We start from the raw sequence: 22,546 nt of genomic DNA on the forward strand, positions 1-22,546 counted from the left end.
TCTCAATATTCTCTGGTTGGCCTCTGTTATTCTCTCCTACCAATAGGGAACCTATGTAAGGACTCTATATGGGCTCTTGGATACCCCATAAGGGAAAAAGGGCAGATTTTTGTTTACAACACCGCCCACCACTGTAATTGTCCTAGCCCAACACTGTAATTGTTACACCACATTGGCTCCTGTTAACAAGTGGTATGAATATTGAAAACACCAACTGAAAAATATACCATTATGAACAGAAATGTCTTCAAACAAAAATATTTGTAGATAACTTTTATTATTTATTCATATTCAAACATTAGACTACTGTAATCTTTCATAAACATAATTCAGACATCTTTATGCTTCATCTTTGGTCATTTGGCACACATTGCAGATCTAGAACATTTCAGCTCTGTATCCTTACATCCCATAGTTTAAAATGATTCTATCTTCTCAGTGGGCTTCATTTTTCTGGTTAACATTAAAAATTCATTTTAACTGGGTACGAATTCCTAATTTCATGGTTGGCTTTATGGTTTGTATAAACAAATATTTTAATAAAAGTATATCGATTTCAAATATTCTCCCTTAATATCTAACATGGCAAGATAGCCCTTCCTTCACTTCCATATGTAACATTTGTCAATAACATTTGTCAATAAACATTCTCCTGACTGCCCTGAGATCATTTACTAACAGTATACTAACAGTATAATCTGGTGTTATTAAGAGGAGTCGACTTTCCTTTCCCTTTATATTTTTACATATCTCTTTGGCAATGCAAGTGTCAAAATGTATTGTATTAAAGCTTAACAATTTTAATGAATATTTACAGGGAACACCCTGTTTTAAAAATTTGGAGGGAAACAGCTTACTTGTTCTTATAACACTAGTGGAATTCTGATTTTTATGCCAATTTTTCCTTTGCTAAAATATATTGGCAAAATTCTCTAGAAATTAAAACCATTTCAAGTCTCAACAGCTTTTCTTTAAAATCTTGCAGCAGCATTCTTAAAAATACATCCCTTGACATTCTTATACATATAGATGTACACATAAACACACATACAAGTATTTTTGACATTTAGCACAGCTACGATCACATATAGAAAAGACAATTGTAAAACAATGATCATACTGAAGATTTCCAATACAGTAATGCTCCCTTTGTATAAAACTGGACTGGGACTGGGCACTGCTTGAAAAGCTATGAGGAGGCACATGTTGAAGAGGAAATTTACAGTAAACTTCATGGCTGTAATCTCATAACTCGGTATGACAGTCTTTTAGAAAGGGGGACTTTGTGATTTGTAACAATATCAATGACAGCAAGTTAATGTAAAAAGTTGAAACAACCAAACTTTACTGAACACCGACAGACAGTTGTTTTTACACAACACAGATCATTTTTTGAACACTACGTATACATAAGGCCTCTAACACTAAGGAAGCAGCATAGTTTTTCTTCACAGCAGAATATACTTGTCACTTATCAATATACTGGAAAAAGCACAACGTCTGTTAAGAGCACATCTGTATGCACCTTTAGTCAGTACAGTGTGCCTAATAGGACATAGATATACACTTGAAAAACAGGCGTGCTCAGGATTTCAATAAACTGCTTAAGCAGCAGCCTTGCTGAACCACAAGATTGATGTTATTTTAAAGTCACTAATGTAATTTTAAAATTGCAACTTAAAAAAAAAGACAGAAATGAAAACAAGAACACCACAATAGGGATATTTACGAGTTCTCATTATGGCTTGCTAAAATGTATTCAATACCGTACAACTGGTAATGATGAAGATACTAAGTTTTATGAGAACTGGCTTTTATATAGTGAATCACAGTATTTTCTATTCTTAAAACTATGATCAGGTGAAATACTTATTGCACATACAGATAAATACTCCCTTTACCTAAATTAGTATGTCATTACTGAAAACATTTCCCTAAAAATCTTTGTAAAATACAGGTATATGCTTGTTGTCTGCATTGTCATTTCCATATTGTAGTCACATAATGTGCACTAATAAATGAATAAATTTAACCATAAAGAAATCCTCAGTGGACCAGAAATTATAGGTTTGAAATATCAATTAATTTTTTTTAATAAAAATATTTCATTTGCAGTTCAGAAAATGTTTTCCACACATGGGATGGAATCTAACAAAGTGTGAGGGACCTCCCTTTCTTCTCTCCCCTCTGCAAATATTTGTTCACCAGAAATCCAGAGCAGATTGATTCATGGGGAAGGAGAGGAATGAGGAGTCCCAACGCATAAGCAGGAGTCACTTTTGCAAAGCCACCCATGATTCCCAAAGGAAAAGCAAATCCAACATACAGTACTTCTACTGCAGGGCAGACTGTACCACTGCTCTGATGTCACAACAAGAAAAAGTAGTAGAACCTATTTCACAGTGCAGTGCTATCTCTATTCAGAATTAAGTCCTATTGAATTGAGTGCTGCTTACTCCCAAATAAGTTGGGGTAGGACTGCAGCCTCAGCTTGCTAAAAGGTCCATACACTTTGTTATTTGTTTTTACATTACAGTTCTTATAATGCATGTAGAATAAAATAACTCTGTTGACCATGATCATGCTCTTAAAAACATGTTCCCTGATTAGGAGGGATACAAGCTGGGAAACAGAGTGCTGCTTGCTGAACTTTCCCATTCAAATCTCATTGAATCCAATGAGGAAGCCACCCTATGAATAGATCAAATTATCACTTTAATTAATAACATGTAAAAAGTGACACACAAATTCTCTGTGAAAAAAGGCTTGGTACAGAGGCTTGGTTTGGTTTAAAGTGACAGGAGTGATGCAGCGCTTTTTTCCTGCATAGTTTCAGAAACCATTCTCAGCTATAATTTAAGCTTAGCCTTCTGGAAAGGTATTTTGGTAACCATACATATGGCTGGCACAATAAATCCATGTTAGAAACCTGTAAACAAATTAATTGACATCAACTTAATGACATCAGAAAATGTTATTCCCCTACTTGAAAATTAATGCTTACATTCATTCATTCATTGAGTCTAGATTGCAAATCATCCATGATTTTAGATGAATAAGCTTCAAAGAGAGGTATAATTCAATACATTTCACATTGAGAATCACAGATACCTGCAGATTCATATAAGTGTATGTGAAAATAAATCTTCACTTCACACTCCCAGTGTGCAAAAATACTTGTTACACACACATCAACTCTTGGTTTTTTATGTAGATTATATTAATGGAAATACAGATGCAACTATAAGTGTAGCAGAAAGATGCACACACTTTCTTGCTGTTTTTATATTCAGGTTGTTTAAACATTCAAAGCAGGATATTTAGTATAATTTACAAAACACTTGCTACAGTGTTTTACAACTCTGTATAGCAGTATCATTTTTTCCATTCCGTATTGTCCACATTTAGTTTTCAAGAGAGTGAAAAGAGTTTATATTTCAGATAGTGTAAGTGTAAACAAGGAACAGAGATCACCCAAAATATTCCTCTGAACTTTGTTTGGTGGTTAATATTCTGATGCTAATTAATAATAATTAATAATTAATAATACCATCATAAAGCATTCTGCAGTTCTATTGTTAGTAATTATGTCTCTGATGAGTATACTATGTGTGTGTGTGTGTGTGTGTGTGTGTGTGTATATATATATATATATATATATATATATATATCTTCTGAAATTACAAAAATAAACTTTAGATTTAGATTACTATATTAAGGTGGATAACCTCCAAAAATATAGTTCTCTATTTCTGCCTGGCATTTGTTATGTAACTTATAGAAGCTAAAGAGTGCAAAAGATGTTGTGAATCAGTTCTGTGCCTAGGAAGGTTCCAGTGATAATCTCTTCCTCTATTTTATGGTGTGCCCTGAGTCCACCTAGATCTGTCCAAAGCTGCAGCTTATTTTCTAAGATATATTGGCCCAACTTTACCAATAGGATACTAGATGTGTTCCACATGTTCATAAAGTGCTCCTTTACATACCTCTAGAAGAATAGGAAGACCAGAGGAAGATCTCTCATTCCTCTGGTGTACCACCTGCTGCTTCCCAAGTCAAACATGAGACTCATCCAGGTCAATATCAGTCTGTCCCACCTCAACTTGCGTGTAGCTGAACTGGCTGGAAAGTAGGGGATTCTCGGTCCCATTGTCTTCACTAATGTGAAGGACAGTGTCTTCATGCTGCAGTAAGCTGGTGGTTTCAAGGCCTGCAAAATCCTCAGTGTCAGAAAGTTCTGTGGGTGGAGGGGTACTGTGAGCTGGTGCTGGTTTTTGCTCCACATTCTCGTCCTTTTTTTTATCCTCAGCAGAAGCCGTCACATTCTGAAATGAAGAAAGGTTATTGCAGATAAACATTACCCTGCAACTATCCTTAAAACGGTCAAATTCCAATGGCTGCAATCCAACCCCCAGCCGCCCTCGTGGGTGGCAAGGCTGCACACACATCTGAAACCCTGCCACTTATGTTGCTGGCCAGGGTGAAAAGTGGGGCAGGCATATTGTGAGCTGACTCCGCAATAAGACCTGGACCAGTCTTGATGCCATTGCATGATGGCAGCAAGGACAGCTCAGCCCCTCTCTGCACCTGGAATGCCCTGGTTTGGGGCTGCCACTTTGGGGGTCCTACCACATTCAGTGAGCAAAACAGGTCACTCCATGCTGGAAGAGTGACGCTGGTGCCAACGGACCTTGACACCTCAAATTTCAGTGGGGCCCTGTGCAATGCCAAAATCCAGTATCCTGCTCCGCCTCTGACTTTCCATTGGACTTCATAGCTGTGGTGCCTGCTGAGGCAGCCCAGAAGCACTGTGCCTGGTATTTTGCTCTTTGTGTCCTGGACTGTATGGATTTCTGTGGGATTATTAGACATTTTGTAGGCACTTTAATGTCACTTTTGTAAGTCGTTTTAGAAATACAAGAGACTGGGGAAGTAACATTTGAGAGGTTCCCATGCATTACTGTAACTAGATAAATAATAAAATATATATTTAGGGAAATATATTCAAATATGTGCACAAAGAGAGGAAAGGTATAAGGGAACAGAAAGAACAGAGGACTATCTTAAGATACAATGAGAAAATAAATAGCAAACATGTATGCAGAGTAGGGGTGGGCAAATATGTCAATCTCAGTTTCTCCCAGTTTATAATTTTTCCAGTATGATGTTCAATTTTCCATATTTCTATATCAGTTTGCATTTTTTTAAAGTCCTCATGAAAATTTGCCAGCATCTTTGTGCCAATTTCTCCTCCTACATACATTTATATGAAATTTTGCCTAATATACACATTTTTGCAAAGCAGTTTCCCCTAAGCTAATGCATTTATGTATTGTCCAGTCACAAATGTGCATTTATATGCACACTTCGCCACTGTATATGCATTTTTGTACAAATACACATTATTTGGCTGGAGAATTGAATTGCAAGATTCTGGTAGTGTGAATTTCAAAGGATAGCCATGTTTCAGTTTGCATAGTATTTCAGAAAATGTAAATTTGGTAAGTAAGCCTTTAAATGCAAATTGAATCAAATTTTCCACCATCCCTAACGGGAACAGAAGAATAAACTGTGACAAGCAAGCAAACACACTTTTCCCAGTAGATTACCTGACTGGAGGAGACTTGACTATGGAGATCTGCCACAGTAACAGCAGGTGAGGGAGGCAGAGTGGATCTGTTTGCAGCTTCCTGCTTGCTACCGTCTGAAGGGCTGCTCTTTTTGCTGCTTTGCTGCTGGGCTGCAATTGGTGCTGGATCCGGCTTTGATGTCAGTGCCTCGGATTTAGCTTCAGTGAAGGTTACAGATCGTTTTTGATCAACTGCAGAATTAGACCATAAGCAGCAGTGGATGTACCACCACACGCATTTGAAAATGAATTCTGGAACCATTTCATGGCCTGAATGCCTATCTTCTGTCTAGGGATGGATGAACCAGACTGACCTGTCCTGGTTCCATAAATGGATGTCTTATGGATATGCTTTATCCCACCCTGTTCCAGATGAGATTTTTTAAAGGGTATTTCCAGGGAAATCCTTTTAAAAAAACCCTGAATAAAAACACTCACGAAAAGACACATGAAAATGAGGAGTGCTTACAAGGTGAACTGAAAGATTATTCTCCAGGTGGCGCAACAGGAGATGATAGATAGATAGACAGATAGATAGATAGATGATAGATAGATAGACAGACAGATAGATAGATAGATAGAGATAGATATATAAATATATAGCTATATATTTATATATCTCTCTATCTCTATCTCTATCTCTATCTCTATCTCTGTCTCTGTCTCTGTCTCTGTCTCTGTCTCTGTCTCTATCTCTGTCTCTGTCTCTGTCTCTGTCTCTGTCTCTGTCTCTGTCTCTATCTCTATCTCTGTCTCTATCTCTATCTCTATCTCTATCTCTATCTCTATCTCTATCTCTATGTCTGTCTGTCTGTCTATCTATTAGTATAGTGCCTTTAAGGAAATTATGTGCAGTTGCTTCTTGCACCATTTAAAAAGTGTTTTGACTTGGTACAGCAGAGGTGCTGTACTTTGAAGCTGGTCAACACAACTTTAGTGTTAAGAAAAAAGAAAGAGCAATCCCTCAGTTCTCCTCAATACAATGATTAAACTGGCCATTGGAAAAGTTCGTCAATCTGCAGACTAAACCACAATTCTGAGACTTGCCCTATGGAATGAATGAGGTGGTGTTCACACCAAAATCTAGCCTAAATTGAAATCCTCTGACATGCCTATTTCCAGCCCCTTGTTTTCAATCAGTAAATCAATCAATTTATTTTTATGTCATCTTTTCATGGAACAGGCCAAGGTGGCTCACAACAAATCAAAATAAAATAATACATAATTTGATAATCAGTACAGTAGCACACAGGAAAAAACATCATCATGCTTTGTTCCTGCTCCAGAATGAAAATCCCCAATACAGATTAAAATAAATAAATAAATACAGATAGGAAACAATAAATTAGCATCCGGATCCTAAACAAGTTTATTGCAAGTAATTATACAATCTATGTTAATAGAGATAACTTTCACGATAGGAGGAGGAACTTAGGTTACAACTGACCCCCACATAAATTGCAGAGAATTTCCCTGCCTTTCCTTCAAAGTGTATCACTGAACCACAACATGAATGGAGAGAAATAGTTGGCCAACACTGCCCACCTTTAGATGGCAGTTTGGATTTCTGGACCTACAACAGCAATGCCATTCCATCTCCACAATGAGCACAGCAAACATTATCCCATCTTTTATAAGACATGATCTTATGTTGAATCATATTCTTAAGCTCCACATTTACTCCACACAGGCACACAAGTGGCTGTGTACCTGGATCATTTTCTGATACAGGTGGAAAGTACCATTTTGTTTTTGAGAGGAAGGAGAAGGTAGTAGAGTTTTGGGTGAGCACATAGCACTGCACCTGGGAGAGTGCTCAAAATCTGCTTTTGAGGGTTGGAGGACTCTTCAGCAGATTTTATGGGTGCGAAGCAGGCAGTGAGGAAGCTAGCACCCTGTTACATGTGCAGAGGTTCACTAGCTCACCACTGCTTTCCTCACCAGGAGCTTTAAAAAATGAAACCACAGCATTGGAAAAATGTTTCCTTACCAGTTGGTTTTGCTTTGGGCTGTATGCTTCTACGTGTGGTAGAAAGACGTGCACCATGACGGCTGCGAGGTTCCGTCTGTGTTTTCTGACGTGATAAAAGAGGCCTTCTTAGCTGGAAAACATTGAAGGAACAAAGTTAGAAATACAATAATGTGGTTCTGCAATACATCTCACTTGACAGTAAGCCTGCAACATATGTGGGAGTTATGTTCTGCGGATTGTGCCTAAAGAGCTTAAATCACACATCGTCAAAACCTTTTAGGTTCGATGGCAAGTGGGATTGCCAAAGTCACACCCCTTTTATTTATTATTAATTTTTTGCCGTGCACATTAAGCTGAATGCTCACAAGTTAAATGTGAGCTACTGTATAGCCCTATTTTTTTTCAGTAGATACATTTATTTTGTTTTCACTATTTGATCTAACAAGGCAGGTGAACAAAATTGTACCTTTTAGAATTTTACTTGATAATATGAGAACAAGGGAGACACTATTTAATATGGTCTTGTTATTGCTAGGACAGATTAGATAATCTCTCACCATGTCCTGCATTTTTTTAAAAAGTGTCTGAGATTTTTAATGCAGATAATGAAAATGAAATGCAGTGATTAAACATGTGCTCCTAAGGGCTGTACACTCCTCCTTGTTGTCTTGTTGGAACAATGCAATCTCTACACAGAAACAGGCATACATCACAATCAGTTTCATAAACCCAATGCTTAACATTGATATGGTCTACTTCATTTTCAAGCAAATTCTACTGAACAAAATGTAATCATTTATTTCATCCAATAGGCTACCAACGTATTATGAACTTACCTGCCTCAAGCCTCTTTTTCTCCCTAAGGGTTGCTGTAGAAGAAGATTGTGGTGTCCAGGTTCACTCTGCACGCTTGCTACCCTGTTAAGTGTTAAAAGCATTATCACTACTGTAGAAGAACATATACAAGAGACTTGTTTTATTGCAGACGTTGCTAAACATATTGATAAAATAGCTTCCAAGATCACATCACCTCTGAAGGTAATGGGAGAGTATCTGTTAGGTTTGGAATTAGGATATGAAGAGTACTAGGATAAAAAGAGTAATGACATTCAAGAGTAGGCCATATATTGGAAAGTATCAGTCTCGCAAACTGAACTCAAAATCATGCAATAATACATCCCATTATACAATGGCCATTCTGCTCCCCATGCCATGAAGGATGAAGGCAAGTCAATAAAAGGATGTCATTTTATGATCCTAATGTCTTTTTTTGTTTTTTGTTTTTTTGCAGACACTAGGCAACAGTTGGAAACACACATTTTCCTTCCTGTTAGATTTTTAATTTACCCCTTAATCATTTATAATTTTAGTTCAGAAGGTGAATGATGAACACATTTGACAAAGTATTAATTCATGTCATGGGCACAAGACTTAATGGAAAAAGTTATCACATTGAACACATACTTGCAGGCTCAAGTTTCTTTGTGGATAGTGATTAACATAAGCACTAGTCCTAGAAAAAGGATGATCATGGTCTTCAAAAAATGAATTTAACAGACTCAACAGAAAGCAAATTTTCTGAATTGAGAACAAACATAGTTCCATAATTAAGCAGGCACAAAACCCTACTGCAGCACTCATCTGCAAACTAGAACAATGTCTCCCCGTCTGTTTCCATTACTTTATAGTATAAAGTTTATACCATCCAATAAGAACTGTTCATATAACAGGGAATGCCTGCCAGTATTCTAGTTGAAAGAACAGCAATATGAAGACAATTTCAGTAGTAGATAGTACTTTGCCATTGTCTGATTACAGTACATTTTAATTCTGTCCCTTATACATCTCCTTAACAAGCCTTGGCATGCATTATTCCGTATTTGACTTTGAAATAGATTTTGCTGATGTCTGGACTGAAAAAGGCTCCCCACCCCCATCTTCCCTAACTTTGATGGATACGTATGGTTCTTGTTTATTGCAGCTTAAGAAATTGAACCAAATAAAGCAACATTTATAAGTTATCAAAATTCTAATGGTCTTGGAGCACATCAGCATCAATAGTGCTATTGATCTTACGCCAGAGGAAGAATTAATGCTTCGTATTTATGTGGTGTATATGTTCTTTGGTCTATCTCTCACCTAGTGCTGGGCAGAAGTCTTCAGTCCAATGATTTTTGCAAGCTGGGGCATGGGGTGGAGAGATGCTCTTTGAAAATTAATTAATCTTGGGGGAGGGTTTGGAATTTTCAGAGAAGAATCTTAAATATAGAGTGGCTGACCCTTCCAAAATGGTCAAAGGGAATCTCTTTTGCCAAGTTGAAATGTAAGGGTTTAATACAGGGTTGTAACTAAGATGGCAAGGAATAGATCTGTTGGACTCTCTGCACTGTCATACAGGACCCAGGTTGGCTTAGCTCCTCCTAGTGCTTGAAGGAAGGAACGTCATCCCTTCTCAGGAACCTTTTTGTAGCTTGCCCCTGGAAGCAAGCCAAAATAAAGGAAGGAAACACAGGACCCATAAAGAGAACAGCCACACACTGCATATAGGCACTTCAAACCAATTTAGGTAGCTCAGGCAGGCAGCCGAAATGAGCCACATAGAGTGTGGCCCCTGGGTCTAGTATGACAGCATGAGAAAACAACAACCCTTCTCTCCCAATGGATCCTGCTAGAGGTAAAGAGTATCACTAAGGAAAATTCCAGCCAAGTGCGGAGACTCTCTTACATAGCATTTGTCCTAGAACAAAATTCTCTAGATGGACCATTAAGAAATAGCTTTAATCCTATCTGTAGCCCTGTCCAGGCACTGAAGAGCTGGCAAGTTGAGAGAACAGTAGGTCCCACCCCTCTGTTGTGTTCCCTGATTATGCAGAGTTCTATGTATATCGCCCCAGGGCAGCAGACTCCCTGAAGCAGATCCCCTCCAATCCACAGAGGGTAGCAGAATAAGCGAACAGATCCCTACAGTCTCTACATGCAACTCTAATCATGCGATGGCTTTAACACCCAGATATGGCTACTGTACGAAGCTGCAAGCAGATTACTTTGGTAGGGAAGACCTGCCTCAGAAGATGCAAGTAAGTAATTGTAAGTAACACTTCAGTGAACTTCCAAAGATTTTGAAACCATCTAGTAAACCACCGGCTAAAAAAAGGTCTCCCATATTATTGAAATTAGTACATGTGACTAAAATGTTTAATAGGAACCTGACAGATGCTGCACAGGTTTGCTGGAAGTGTAATTAAAAACTAAAATTTTGAACTCACTATGTAATAAATATAGCTAGGGATGCCACTTGAGTAAAATATTGGGAGGGGGGTGTCATGCATCACATGACGTGGTGCATGAACACCATTTGAAAGGCAATGCCCACTAACCTTTGGGGGCCCTGGCCCCCTCAGATATTTTATTTAGGGGCTGAAGACCCTTCGGCCCCTAGGAGTTGGCTCGTATGAATATAGCTAAACAGTTCCTGACAAATAGTCATTCAGGTCAGGATTCACTTAATGAACCCAGAAAGGCAAAGCAGTGCCCTGTGCAGGGCTTTCTGCTTGCACATTGGGGCTTTCCCTTCTCTCCTACTCCTGTGCCTCTGAAATAAGCTTGGGGTGTGTATGCTGGGGGAACCCCCAGAACAGTGCACAGGAGTGATGGTGTTTGCACAGAAGGAATGCTTGCAATAGCACAACGCTGAATTTCTTCCTCAGTTTCCACATGAAGATCTCCAAAGGATAAAATTCAATAGCTTATATTTTCACGTATTTAAAGGGGTTAGTGAAAAGTTTTGGGTATTTTCCCTAAACCTATCTTCTTGCAGCTTAAAACTTTTCCTTTTGTCTTACCTGGCAACAAAGAAGATGAGAGAACTGTTGACACAGTCTTCAAAGCATTTAAATACTGTTATACAGTGGTGCCCCACAAGACGAACGCCTCGCAAGATGGAAAACCCGCTAGACGAAAGGGTTTTCCGTTTTGGAGGCGCTTCGCAAAACGAATTTCCCTATGGGCTTGCTTTGCAAGACGAAAATGTCTTGCGAGTTCCTGCGGGGGTTTTTTCCCTCCCCCCCCTTTTCCTAAGCCCTAAGCCACTTATCAGCTGATCCGCTGATAAGCCGCTTATCAGCTGATCCGCTGAAAGCCGCTAAACCGCTAATAGCGCTAATCCGCTAAGCTGTCAATGGGCTTGCTTCGCAAGACGAAAAAACCGCTATACGAAGAGCCTCACGGAACGGATTAATTTCGTCTTGCGAGGCACCACTGTAATCTATTCAACGAGTTTTTCTATAGTTCCATTTAGTTAAAATGGTCCTTTACTCATTATTGTCCTTCTCTTGCTTCCCTGAACTTTGTGTAGCAGTCCAGTCCTAACAGTCACTCATCTTAAGAGATCCTACAGCAGTTATGGTATTGTGGCAGCAGTCATTATGAGCTGCTTTATGATTTGAATGCCACAGCAGGATCAATGGTTAGTATTCTAGCAAGGGCCACCATTACATTACATGGCGTTTAATACATAGCAACAAAAATACTTAAAAATCACTGTCTCCCATTAACACTGATGTGTTATGTATAAATAGAAATAGAAATAGAGCCCTTTGTTGAGAAGAGAAGAGAAGAGAAGAGAAGAGAAGAGAAGAGAAGAGAAGAGAAGAGAAGACTCTAATCTGATACCTAGTAAAAGCTACAAAGACACGGACAAAGTCCTGCAACAGATAATCTAGGAGTTTGGTGTGACAAGTTTTATTTCACATGGAACCCCCCCCCCCCCGCTTTTTTTTTTTTTTTTGCCAATAAAGGTTACTAGTAATCAATAGTCTCAACTGAACTAGGGTTGCTGCACGTTTGACTTGCAGGCCTGATAATCAATGAAGAACAAGGAACAGGAATGGAGGGAGAGAGAACTGAGGATGAGTAAGGAAAGACAGTGAATATAGGGAGCAGGTTGTTCCCAGCACAGACACTGACATACAGGTAGGGTAAACACTGTACCTAGAGAGGCTGCCCTCAGCTGCCAGGCCTTGGGAGTCATCGAGGACATTAGGTTCACTGCAGGAGGGGCGGGGAAGTGAAGCATTTAGGGAAGAAAATATGTTTTTAAAGCATGCAACCGTCTCTGTGTTCAAAGAAAAGAAGTATCAGAAGGATAGTAAAGGGAAAAAATAACAGTAAAGTTGGTCTCAAAGCTGACTCACTGAAGTTAGGGTCAAACTAGATTTTTGGTTAATGTGTAGACAGCAACTATATTGTGGTGGTTAAAAATGTAATACAACACATGTTGTATATGTGCACTGGGACACTGTTTATCCATTACCTACTTAGCTTTTTTTTTGTTTGTTTTTAACTTCTAAAATTAGCATTGGGAAAAAGCTCCCATTGGCACCAGCAGCATCTTCCCCTCCCCCAAAGCTACCTGCAGCAGGGTGGTGCAATTTTCATGTGGATCATAAGTGGAAAGAGAAGGGTTAAACCTCCCCATTCCCTATAGTTCAGATGAAAATTGGGATCCCACCACACTTTACATTACATTATTTTTTAAAACCCAGTTATAGTTGCCGACTATCCATTGAACATTATGTGCAGTTTGACCCCTAGAACCAATACCTGGACAGAAGACTTGCTTTTTACTCTAACGGGTGTCCTATAGACAGAAGTTATGATGCAAAGAAATATCCTGATTTTTACAATACATCACAATTAGGTGGCATTGTAATAAAAGAAATGAGGATGGAGTGATCTTCAAACCCTCGTGTCCCGTTTTTATTCTATTTACTGTCTTTCTTTTCAGACCCCCTTTCTCCTCAACATCATTTTACAGGACAGCATTCCTCTGGACAGCCATGACCAGATAGGCACCAAAGCTTCTCATATGTTTTGGACTCAACCCTCTTCTCATTTTAAATTTACCCATGAGGCCCACTCATTCTAACATTATTTTTCCCACAAGTAAGGAACCCTAAGAGCCTCACACACAGCTGAATGAGGGCGACCTGCTCCTGTAGGTAAGGGTATGTGGAATGGGAGACCAATGTAATATTGGAACCTAAAGAACCTCACTTTCCCCACCACCACCTCCCCCCAAAACATGCATAGGAAAACATAGTTAAACACTAAGCTCCTTTTTCTGTAGCTCAGGATGTGGCAATGGGGCAGCCACCTGCACAAATATAATGTGGATCAGTAAGAGCCTTCTGTCACAGAGCCTGTTCATCTCATACAGTTCTCCTATCAAGGCTTCACTGCTGCAAGATCCTCTGCTTCCATGGGCATAGCCAGGATTTATGTTAGGGAGGTCAGGATGGGGGGGGGGGGGAGAGAACCAAACTATCTGTGATGCAGTTGCTCAGTTAGTTAAGTATTTTCATTTATTTACAGTGGTACCTCGGGTTAAGAACTTAATTCATTCCGGAGGTCCGTTCTTAACCTGAAACTCTTCTTAACCTGAAGCACCACTTTAGCTAATGGGGCCTCCCGCTGCCGCCACGCCGCCGAAGCACGATTTCTGTTCTCATCCTGAAGCAAAGTTCTTAACCCGAGGTAATATTTCTGGGTTAGCGGAGTCTGTAACCTGAAGCGTCTGTAACCCGAGGTACCACTGTACTTGATTTAGGTGGTGCAGCTGCCCCCTGGCTAAGCCCTTGACTGCTTCCATGAAACTTTATGCCTCACCTGCCGCCTTCTGCCAAGCGTCTCTCCCCCCAGGGATGTGTTATCTCTTAACTAGAGGGAGTGCTGTCTGCAATATCAAACCTGATTTTTTTTTTTCCAGGAGGAAGGCTCAGCCTGCTTCAGAATCTCCTCCTCCTTTGGAACCCTGAAGACTCTCCAGGGGACGAGGGCTCTCCTGTTCACTTTGCGTTACAGTAATGCACCATGACCAAAACAGTTGCAAATATTAGTGTGCCTTTACGTTCTCACCAGTTAATCAATTATTTTTTGAGCAATCCACCAATTAAACTTTGCAGTTTTAGTAAATATACTTTTCAAGCGCTACCAGGCTAATGATGTCATAGCATACAAGTATGATTTACAGTACAGCAAAACATGAGTAGAACTGTTACAAATAGCTTTACAGCTGAACTTAATTTAGGCAAGTTCTTAGGGTGGAAAGCTTATAGCCCTGTCAATAGACAATGACTGCTCTTTCTTTCACAGTTGTCAGCCATCAAGGATTGTTTCTGATGACCAAACTAGATGAGACACAGGAGAAACATGATAAGCATTTCTTATCATTTCTTCTTATGTTCTCAGGGGGAGAACATAAACTGAATCAGGTCCATGGCACTAGGGCAGAGGTCGGTAACCTTTTTCAGCCGTGGGCTGGTCCAGCATCCCTCAGACCATGTGGTGGGCCAGACTATATGGGGGGGGGAATGAACATATTCCTATGCCCCACAAATAATCCAGAGATGCATTTTAAATAAAAGGACACATTCTACTCATGTAAAAACGCACTGATTCCCGGACCGTCCGCGGGCCGGATTGAGAAGGCGATTGGGCCACATCCGGCCCCAGGGCCTTAGGTTGCCTACCTCTGCACTAGGAGAAGGTTTCTCTAAGAGTTTATCTACACTGACCTTTTGCCCCGCTCATGCCACCCAGGCCAGCACTTTAAAGCACTGCGTTGGGGTTTTCACTCTTTAATGCTGAAGTCCAACAAACAGCAATTCAGCTTTTCTGCAGAATGCCATGTGCTCTGATTCAGCTTGAAAAAGCGAGTTTTCATGGGGAAAGCTCCGGAGCACGGATCATGCCCAGAAAGCGCAGAAGAAAGGTAAGTCCGGGAAAGCCCTATTCCTCCCCCGGTGATGTTTTCCCAATTAAAATAAACTTCACAAAGCTGGAGGGTTTTCTCTCTCTTAAGAGAAAACATACAGGCACCAATGCTCAACACGTGCATTAAGTGGCCCCAAGAGCGACTGCAAATTGGTATGGATTTCACGTGATGGCAGCATGGTTGCAAAAAGTTTCCGTTTCATGTTGCATCTTTCTGCCTTACTTTTTCACTATGCATAAGCAGTTGAGAGAGAAAAAAACCTGGCTAATTACTGTGTCAATTTATCACCATGTCAACTGGTTCTCTAAATCCACTGTAAGAAAACAAGACTAGGCTATGGAGGGGGAATACTGGGGATCAATGTCAATTTATTTTCCAATGATTGCCAAGTGAATATAAAAGTTGGGCTATCACTAGATTTAAAACCCCCAAATTCTCTCTCTCTTGCATACACGCCCCCCCACACCCATGCACCATGAGCACAGTTAGCTTTTCCTATGTCAGCAGGTATGGGACAGTTCATGGTTACACATTCTTACTGTCTAAAATCTCACTTTACATTTTAAAGTCATCCTAATGTTCTCAATATGCCACAAACCATAGTGCCTAAAGTTCTGTGCAAATGCAACAAAAGAACACTTAGTTCAAAAAGTAGGACCCCTTAGCTGTAGGACCATAGAAGTAGCTCAGCTACTTCTCAGCTAGATGGACAGATCTGTCCAAGATAGTGATCCATATGTTTTTATTTTTTTAAAATGTTGCATTCACAAGCACCTTCAGCTGAGGCTCTGATTTAGCAGAACGTATCTGTAACTTAGACTAGGTCATGGAATGGAAACTTAACAAGAACAACAATCTCTCTTCAAATTACCTATTCCTCATTAATAAGTATCAAGGAAAACATGTATAAGTTTCTAATATGTAGGATTAAAACAGTAGTTCCTACACCATACACATTTTAACATAAAGCCAATGTTGCATTGCCTCATTTCTTATTTTATTTGACCTTGTGACAACTCTTCTTCTCCAAACACCCATGTGTTGAACACTATATTATACCTTCGTAATTTCTGCTCTTGTGAGAGATGTCAGGAAATGTGAAATAGCCCGTATTGTTACCTTTGGCTGGGTAACATGCCCACCTCAGCCTGAGGTGCAGACATGCTGGAGAGATGGCTGGAGAATCGCCTCCTCCCAATGGCACCCATGAGGTATGCTTCTTGTTCACTTACCACACTGGGCATGCTCACGGAATCATCTAGAGGGGGTAGGATGAAGAATCTCTCACATTATGTTTTAATATCTGCTGTAAGCCACCCAGAGTGGCTGGGGTATAACAACAACAACCACCACCACCACCACAACAACCACAACAGATGGTAAATTGTTTCACATATAGCTTTTGGGGTTAATAGTTTCATGGTTGCCAAAATTCAAGCTGTCAAAACAGGGACAAGATTTACCCCTATAATAAAGCCTTCTGGGAGAAAGCCCTACTGGCTTCAATGGGACTGAGTCCCAGGTTATGTGTGTTCTGGATTGCAGACCTTAGTTACATACCAGAATGAAAATGGCTTCAAGAAGTATAAACCAGTTTGTTTGTTTGTTTTGTTTTTCAGCCTCAGCTTGAGTAATTTAAATCTACTTTTAATAATAATCAGCTAAAAATGAAATAAATTAAAGCTTGCCACCTTAGTTTGAACTTCAGCAGAGCATTTGTAGCAGTTGTAACAGGAAGAGTCTTCCCTTCCTAATATAACTGTAAAAATGGCAGCAAAATCCTACAAATATACAAAAATTTCAGCCCCAAGATAAAAATAATCAAAATGTTTTTGTAAACCCTCTCAAATATAAGAAGTATAAATATAAAAATCTAAGTTCAAAATAATGTACATAAAGGCAATATTTGTTAAGAAAAAGATTAATCTGCTTTTTTAATTGCTTTTTTAGTCCGTATAATTTAAATTAATATGTGTCCACCATTTAATTGTCCATATGGGTATATCTCAGCGCAACAGCCATGTGTTTAAATCTGTGTTTGTATCTGTAGCAGCCATACAGAAAATAGAGGGCCAATTTTCACTTTCAGTAATAAAGGGAAGGGGCAGGATGGCAGTTTACCTCCCTGTAGCCCCTCTGCCTAGTGCTTTTCTCCTAGATGAATGAATGAATAAATTTATTTAATAAATCTGTATACAACCCATTATCCAAAGATCACAGGGTGGTTCACAGCATAAATCACAAAATACATAATGAAAACAAGAACAAAACAAGCCTATAACCCCCCTCCCACAAACACATTTAAAAGAACAAGGCCTGGTTGAACAGTAACATTTTCACCTGGTACCTAAAGGTGTATATGAAAGTGCCAGGTGAGTTTCCCTAATATTATTTCTAGTATTAGAGCACAGCAAGGAAAAAGACTGTAGACAGGTAAGCTGGGAGGTTGCAGCAGAGCAAGGGGTGGAACACGGCCACTCCATCAGCTCTGCTGAAAGACCCCAGGCTCTTTCGTCCCTCCACTGTCACCTGGCCGCAGCCATTGCATCAGAGGAAGGGAAGGGGAGCAGAGTATTTCCACTTGCTCTGCTGAGATATCAGCTCCATCCATCTCCTTTCCCTGAACTGTTTCCATTCCAGTTGGCCATTATAAGAAGTAGTATGTAACTTTAAGAACAGCTGCCTGCCTGTCTGCCTTTGCTTGTTTACTTCTTTTCCTCTCCATCCTCCCCAGCCCCTGCTTTATGAGATCAATGCTATTTTTCTAGAAAAAGAGGTGGCAGAACTCACCATGAGCACCTCCATTGTTCTCTTAGAATGGCAATGGCGCCCACCTGAGAGGTGCCAGAACTGAGTTTCAGCAAGTTCTGGCTGAAAAAAAGCCCTTTATAAGACGTATCTTAGATTATAAACCTATGGGCAGATAATGCCTTGTTTTTATTGATCTTATATAAACTCCTCCGGGAGTAAAAATGCTTCAACTCAGGGGAAGGATTGTGCACACCTCCCAATGCATCTCCCTCTGCCCCTGGCTTTTTAGATGACTGCAGGGGATCCAGATTTAAAGAAACAGGCCTGCTGCCACATCACCTCTGCAATGCTGGGTACTTACTTTCTTCATCTTCCTCATCTGTCCGGCTTAAAGTATCCTGGGAAGCTTGTTGGGAAGGCTCACTATCCTGTTCCCAGACAGTTCCAGTGCCAGTGTTGGAGCGCGACATCGTGGCGAGACTCAGTCGGTATGCAGAGGTAGAGGTGCCTGCAGTGCTGATGGAAGTCTTACCTTGGTAGGCTGATCAAATTAAGGTGGCGGAAAAGAGGTGTTCATTAAAATGAAAGTTGGCAAGACTTAGTTCTTTTCCACAGCAGGAACGAAAGGAGGAGAGTCAGTGATCTGCAGATTCTGAGCCATTGGAAGTGCAGGCAATGTAAAGAGAAGCTTTCCTAATGTACTTACTTTAATTCCATGATACTATGAAGTTACAAGAAGCACTTCCTTGAGACTGATTGAATAAATGTCATGTAAGACATTTATCTCACCATATTTGATGGGCACCAGTGGTAGTCACTGGTTTTCAATTACACTATATATTTAGAAGATATTGTCTCACCACCATCCAGGTGGCAATTATTTCTTTGCAGGACTTCAACCTTAAGGGATGCCAATGTAACATTTTACAAAAGCTTTAAAAAGTTAAATTATTGATCCTTTCCAATTTCAGTTTTAGAAGTGATATGTGGTTTAAAGCATTGTGCTGTTGGTTAAGTGATGATTAGTGTAGTATGTTCTTATCTGAGGTGCATCTTTTCTCAACTGGCTTTTATTCATCAATTTCCTCACCTGACCCACTATGCACAGCCTCCTTGAGGATCTTTAGCTCATTGTTGAATTCCGCAATGAGAGAGCTCTTGCAGAGAGGGCGTGGGATGAAGCGCCGCTCCAACTGGTCAGCAATGTGCTGTCGAGCAGTCATTTCTTCATGATTCTCAGCTGGCTGGGCTAGCAACTGGGGGTGAGGGTGGTCAGGAAGATCCAGGAAGAACAAAAATAAAAGAAGAAGAGGAGGAGGAGTTTGGATTTGATATCCCGCCTTTCACTCCCCTTCAGGAGTCTCAAAGCAGCTAACATTCTCCTTTCCCTTCCTCCCCCACAACAAACCCTCTGTGAGGTGAGTGGGGCTGAGAGACTTCAAAGAAGTGTGACTAGCCCAAGGTCACCCAGCAGCTGCATGTGAAGGAGCAGAGACGCGAACCCGGTTCCCCAGATTACGAGACTACCGCTCTTAACCACTACACCACACTGGCTCAAAACAAAACCAGTTACTGGTAGTTTTAAGTCAACACTCACAGTGATTCTGCAAGTGACCCTCGTAACACTCAACAAAGATATTGGTTCAGTTTTGTAATGCCAGTTCCGTTTTTTTAATGCCATCTGGTTTTGTTTATATTTATAGGTTTATAAAGTTTATATTTATAAAAATAAGAAACACCATCAAAATACTGCTTTAAAATTAAGAGGCGGAGCCATAGCTCAAAGGCAGAATGCCCACTTTGCATAAACCTCAGTTTCAATTCTAAGCTCGTCACTTGAAAGGATCTTAGGTAACAGGGCTTATTAGCTCTCTGCTTGAGACCATACAGGGGTCACTGCCCGGTCTCCCACTTGTCCATCCATTCCCAACAGCAAGGTCTGGTGGACTGGCTGACTGGGCTCCCTCACCCACTTGCTTGCTTACTCTAACACCGCCTCAGCTCCTGACAACCAGCACTCCTTGGCCAGCTCCAGAGGCACCATTTGCCTGGGAAGCTTGTAGCCAGGGCTGCTACAACAAACAGCTGTGTAAGCCTTGGCGAGGCAGAGACGCAAGAGGGCATCAGAAGGCGGAGGGCAGGAAAGAGGGACAGAGGCCAGTGTTGCCTACTGCATCTCTGACCATCATTCAAGGCACCCTAGGGTGCCATGGCACACTGGTTGAAAACCCTTGGTCTAGAGCAGGGCATGTCAACCTGGTCCCTACCGCCAACTAGCGGGCATTTCAGGATTCTAGGTGGGGAGTAGGGGGTTCTACGGCACAAGCTGAATCCTTCTTCCATTGAGCACTGGGGGTGATAAGGAAATTTTACCATCAAGAAAGATGCATTAGTGGGCAGATGGTATAAAAAGGTTGACTACCCCTGGTCCAAGGGACGTGGGTGACGCTGTGGTTTAAACCACAGAGCCTAGGGCTTGCCGATCAGAAGATCAGTGGTTCCAATTCCCCTGATGGGGTGGGCTCCTATTGCTTGGTCCCTGCTCCTGCCCACCTAGCAGTTTGAAAGCATGCCAAAGTGAAAGTAGATAAATAGGTACCACTCTGGCGGGAAGGTAAACGGCGTTTCTGTGTACTGCTCTGGTTCGCCAGAAGCAGCTTAGTCATGCTGGCCACATGACCCGGAAGCTGTCTGCGGACAAACGCCGGCTCCCTCGGCCTATAGAGCGAGATGAGCGTGCAACCCCCAAGTCATCCATGACTGGACCTAATGATCAGGGGGTACCTTTACCCTGACCTTTACCCCTGGTCTAGAGAATCAACACCTTTGAAATGTTTCCTGCTCTTCCTTTGAAGCAAACAACAGGGGTACTCAAGCCTGTTTAGTATCCAAGGAATACTCTCTCACTTTTGAGAGTGCTACTACAACAAAGCATTCCTCGCTCCTCCCCCCCCCCCATCTGGTTTATCAATGTCATTTCACAAGGAAATGGCGATTAACATTAAAAGTAGCTTTACCTTGCACTGAATGAAGGGTCGAAGAAGCACAAAGATAGGAATTCGGGTGCGAACAATAAAATCTATGAAATCCCACAAAGCAAGCCCTCCTACTTTTCGCAAAGCCATCTCTTTGACCTGCAGGCTTAGCCAATACCATTGGCTGCCAAGCTGACGCTCGAAACAGACAAGGATCACCTTCAAAGCTAAAAGCGAAACAAATGTCAGAAGAATTAAAGTTCTATGTGGTGACAATACATGCAACACTTGCATGCATAAACGTTAGCGTGCACAAAGCCTTTCTTCGTCAGCTTCAAGCTCTTCACCAGAAAGCAGACAAAATGTTGCTTATTGATTATAATTCTTACTCCGACTTTTAGTCTAGTCATAAATTCATAAAAACAATTAAGTTTCCTGTTCCCTCTTCCTCCACCAGCAGCCGTCTACATTGTTCAGCAGAGCTCCTGATGAAGCTCTGAGAGGCTTCGTTTTTTTGGAGGGGGGGAAGAGTGCAAACAGGCCCCACTGTTGTCTAGCTGGGCACTGAGAACTGGATGCTGGACCTGATCAAGCACGACTCTTCTTATGCTCTTTCTGGTGGGCATGCAAAAGGCCCCCAGAATATAACAGGTTAAACATACATCCACACCACCCAGAAGACGGCATGTGATTTATATTGCAGTCACAGCAGCTTCCAAGGATTTCCTTCCAGATTTCCCTCTGTGGCTGAGTGTAAGACAGAGCAGGTAGAAGGAAGAAGAAAGGAAGGAGGAGACAATATGAAGACAAACCAAGAAGAAAAAACACCCTCTGTGGCCTGGAAGGTGCAATATGTCAGCCAAACTGAGATAAATGTGCAGAAGCCCCTGTATGAGAAACATCCTCCTGATCAGAATAAGAGGGAGGGGCTGGAGACCTTCCAAACCTCACCAGAAGGAACATGACTGGCCCAAAGTTCTTATCTGTGACTGGCACACAGGAGGCCTTCAGAATACAATGCAACTTGCCCAAGCTAACTGCAATGCCATTCAGGAGGATCAGGTGGCTGAGCACCCTACTGACGAAAGCTACTTCTGTTTATCAATCTCACAGTGTCTAGCAGAAGTCCATGTAGCAGCCCTGCAAATCTCTTCCAACAGAGCATTAGTGGAAAATGCTGGTAGGATGGGCTATAATATTAAGCAGCCATGTCCTGAACCCACCTAGTCAAGGTCAATCTAAACACCTTCTGCCCCAATGTATTGGGCTATTAGGTGCAAACAGATATTCCGCTCTGCTGAAATGGCAGGTTCTTTGGACATCTCTGATGTCCAGCTTATGTCATGCCCACTGAGAGGGTTGGGAGAAGAATTAGGACAGAAAGAAGTTACGGGAAGCTCTTGAGATTTGTGACAAAGAGGACTGATATTAGGAAGGAAATATGG

At 41.0% G+C, this 22,546-nt stretch overlaps 1 protein-coding gene across 13 annotated transcripts in view; it reads right to left on the reverse strand.

Moving 5' to 3' along the window:
• Positions 1-258: 258 nt before the first annotated feature.
• UNC80 (unc-80 homolog, NALCN channel complex subunit) overlaps positions 259-22,546 on the reverse strand; it is a 197,931-nt gene continuing 175,643 nt past the window's right edge. For 9 of the 13 annotated variants that reach the window (XM_079974823.1, XM_079974821.1, XM_079974815.1 and 6 more), the window contains 9 exons: positions 21,144-21,328; positions 19,217-19,382; positions 18,488-18,667; positions 16,495-16,633; positions 12,591-12,647; positions 8,438-8,519; positions 7,620-7,731; positions 5,610-5,821; positions 259-4,325 (listed from right to left, as the gene is read on the reverse strand). In XM_079974823.1, the coding sequence (XP_079830949.1) occupies positions 4,056-4,325; positions 5,610-5,821; positions 7,620-7,731; positions 8,438-8,519; positions 12,591-12,647; positions 16,495-16,633; positions 18,488-18,667; positions 19,217-19,382; positions 21,144-21,328 (1,403 nt within the window). In that variant the 3' untranslated portion in view covers positions 259-4,055. The remainder of the gene's footprint in view (positions 4,326-5,609; positions 5,822-7,619; positions 7,732-8,437; positions 8,520-12,590; positions 12,648-16,494; positions 16,634-18,487; positions 18,668-19,216; positions 19,383-21,143; positions 21,329-22,546) is intronic. The other 4 variants (XM_079974817.1, XM_079974825.1, XM_079974822.1 and 1 more) reach the window with 2 other exon arrangements.

This window comes from Podarcis cretensis, assembly GCF_951804945.1.
Source record: "Podarcis cretensis genome assembly, chromosome: 1".
Lineage (NCBI taxonomy): Eukaryota > Metazoa > Chordata > Lepidosauria > Squamata > Lacertidae > Podarcis > Podarcis cretensis.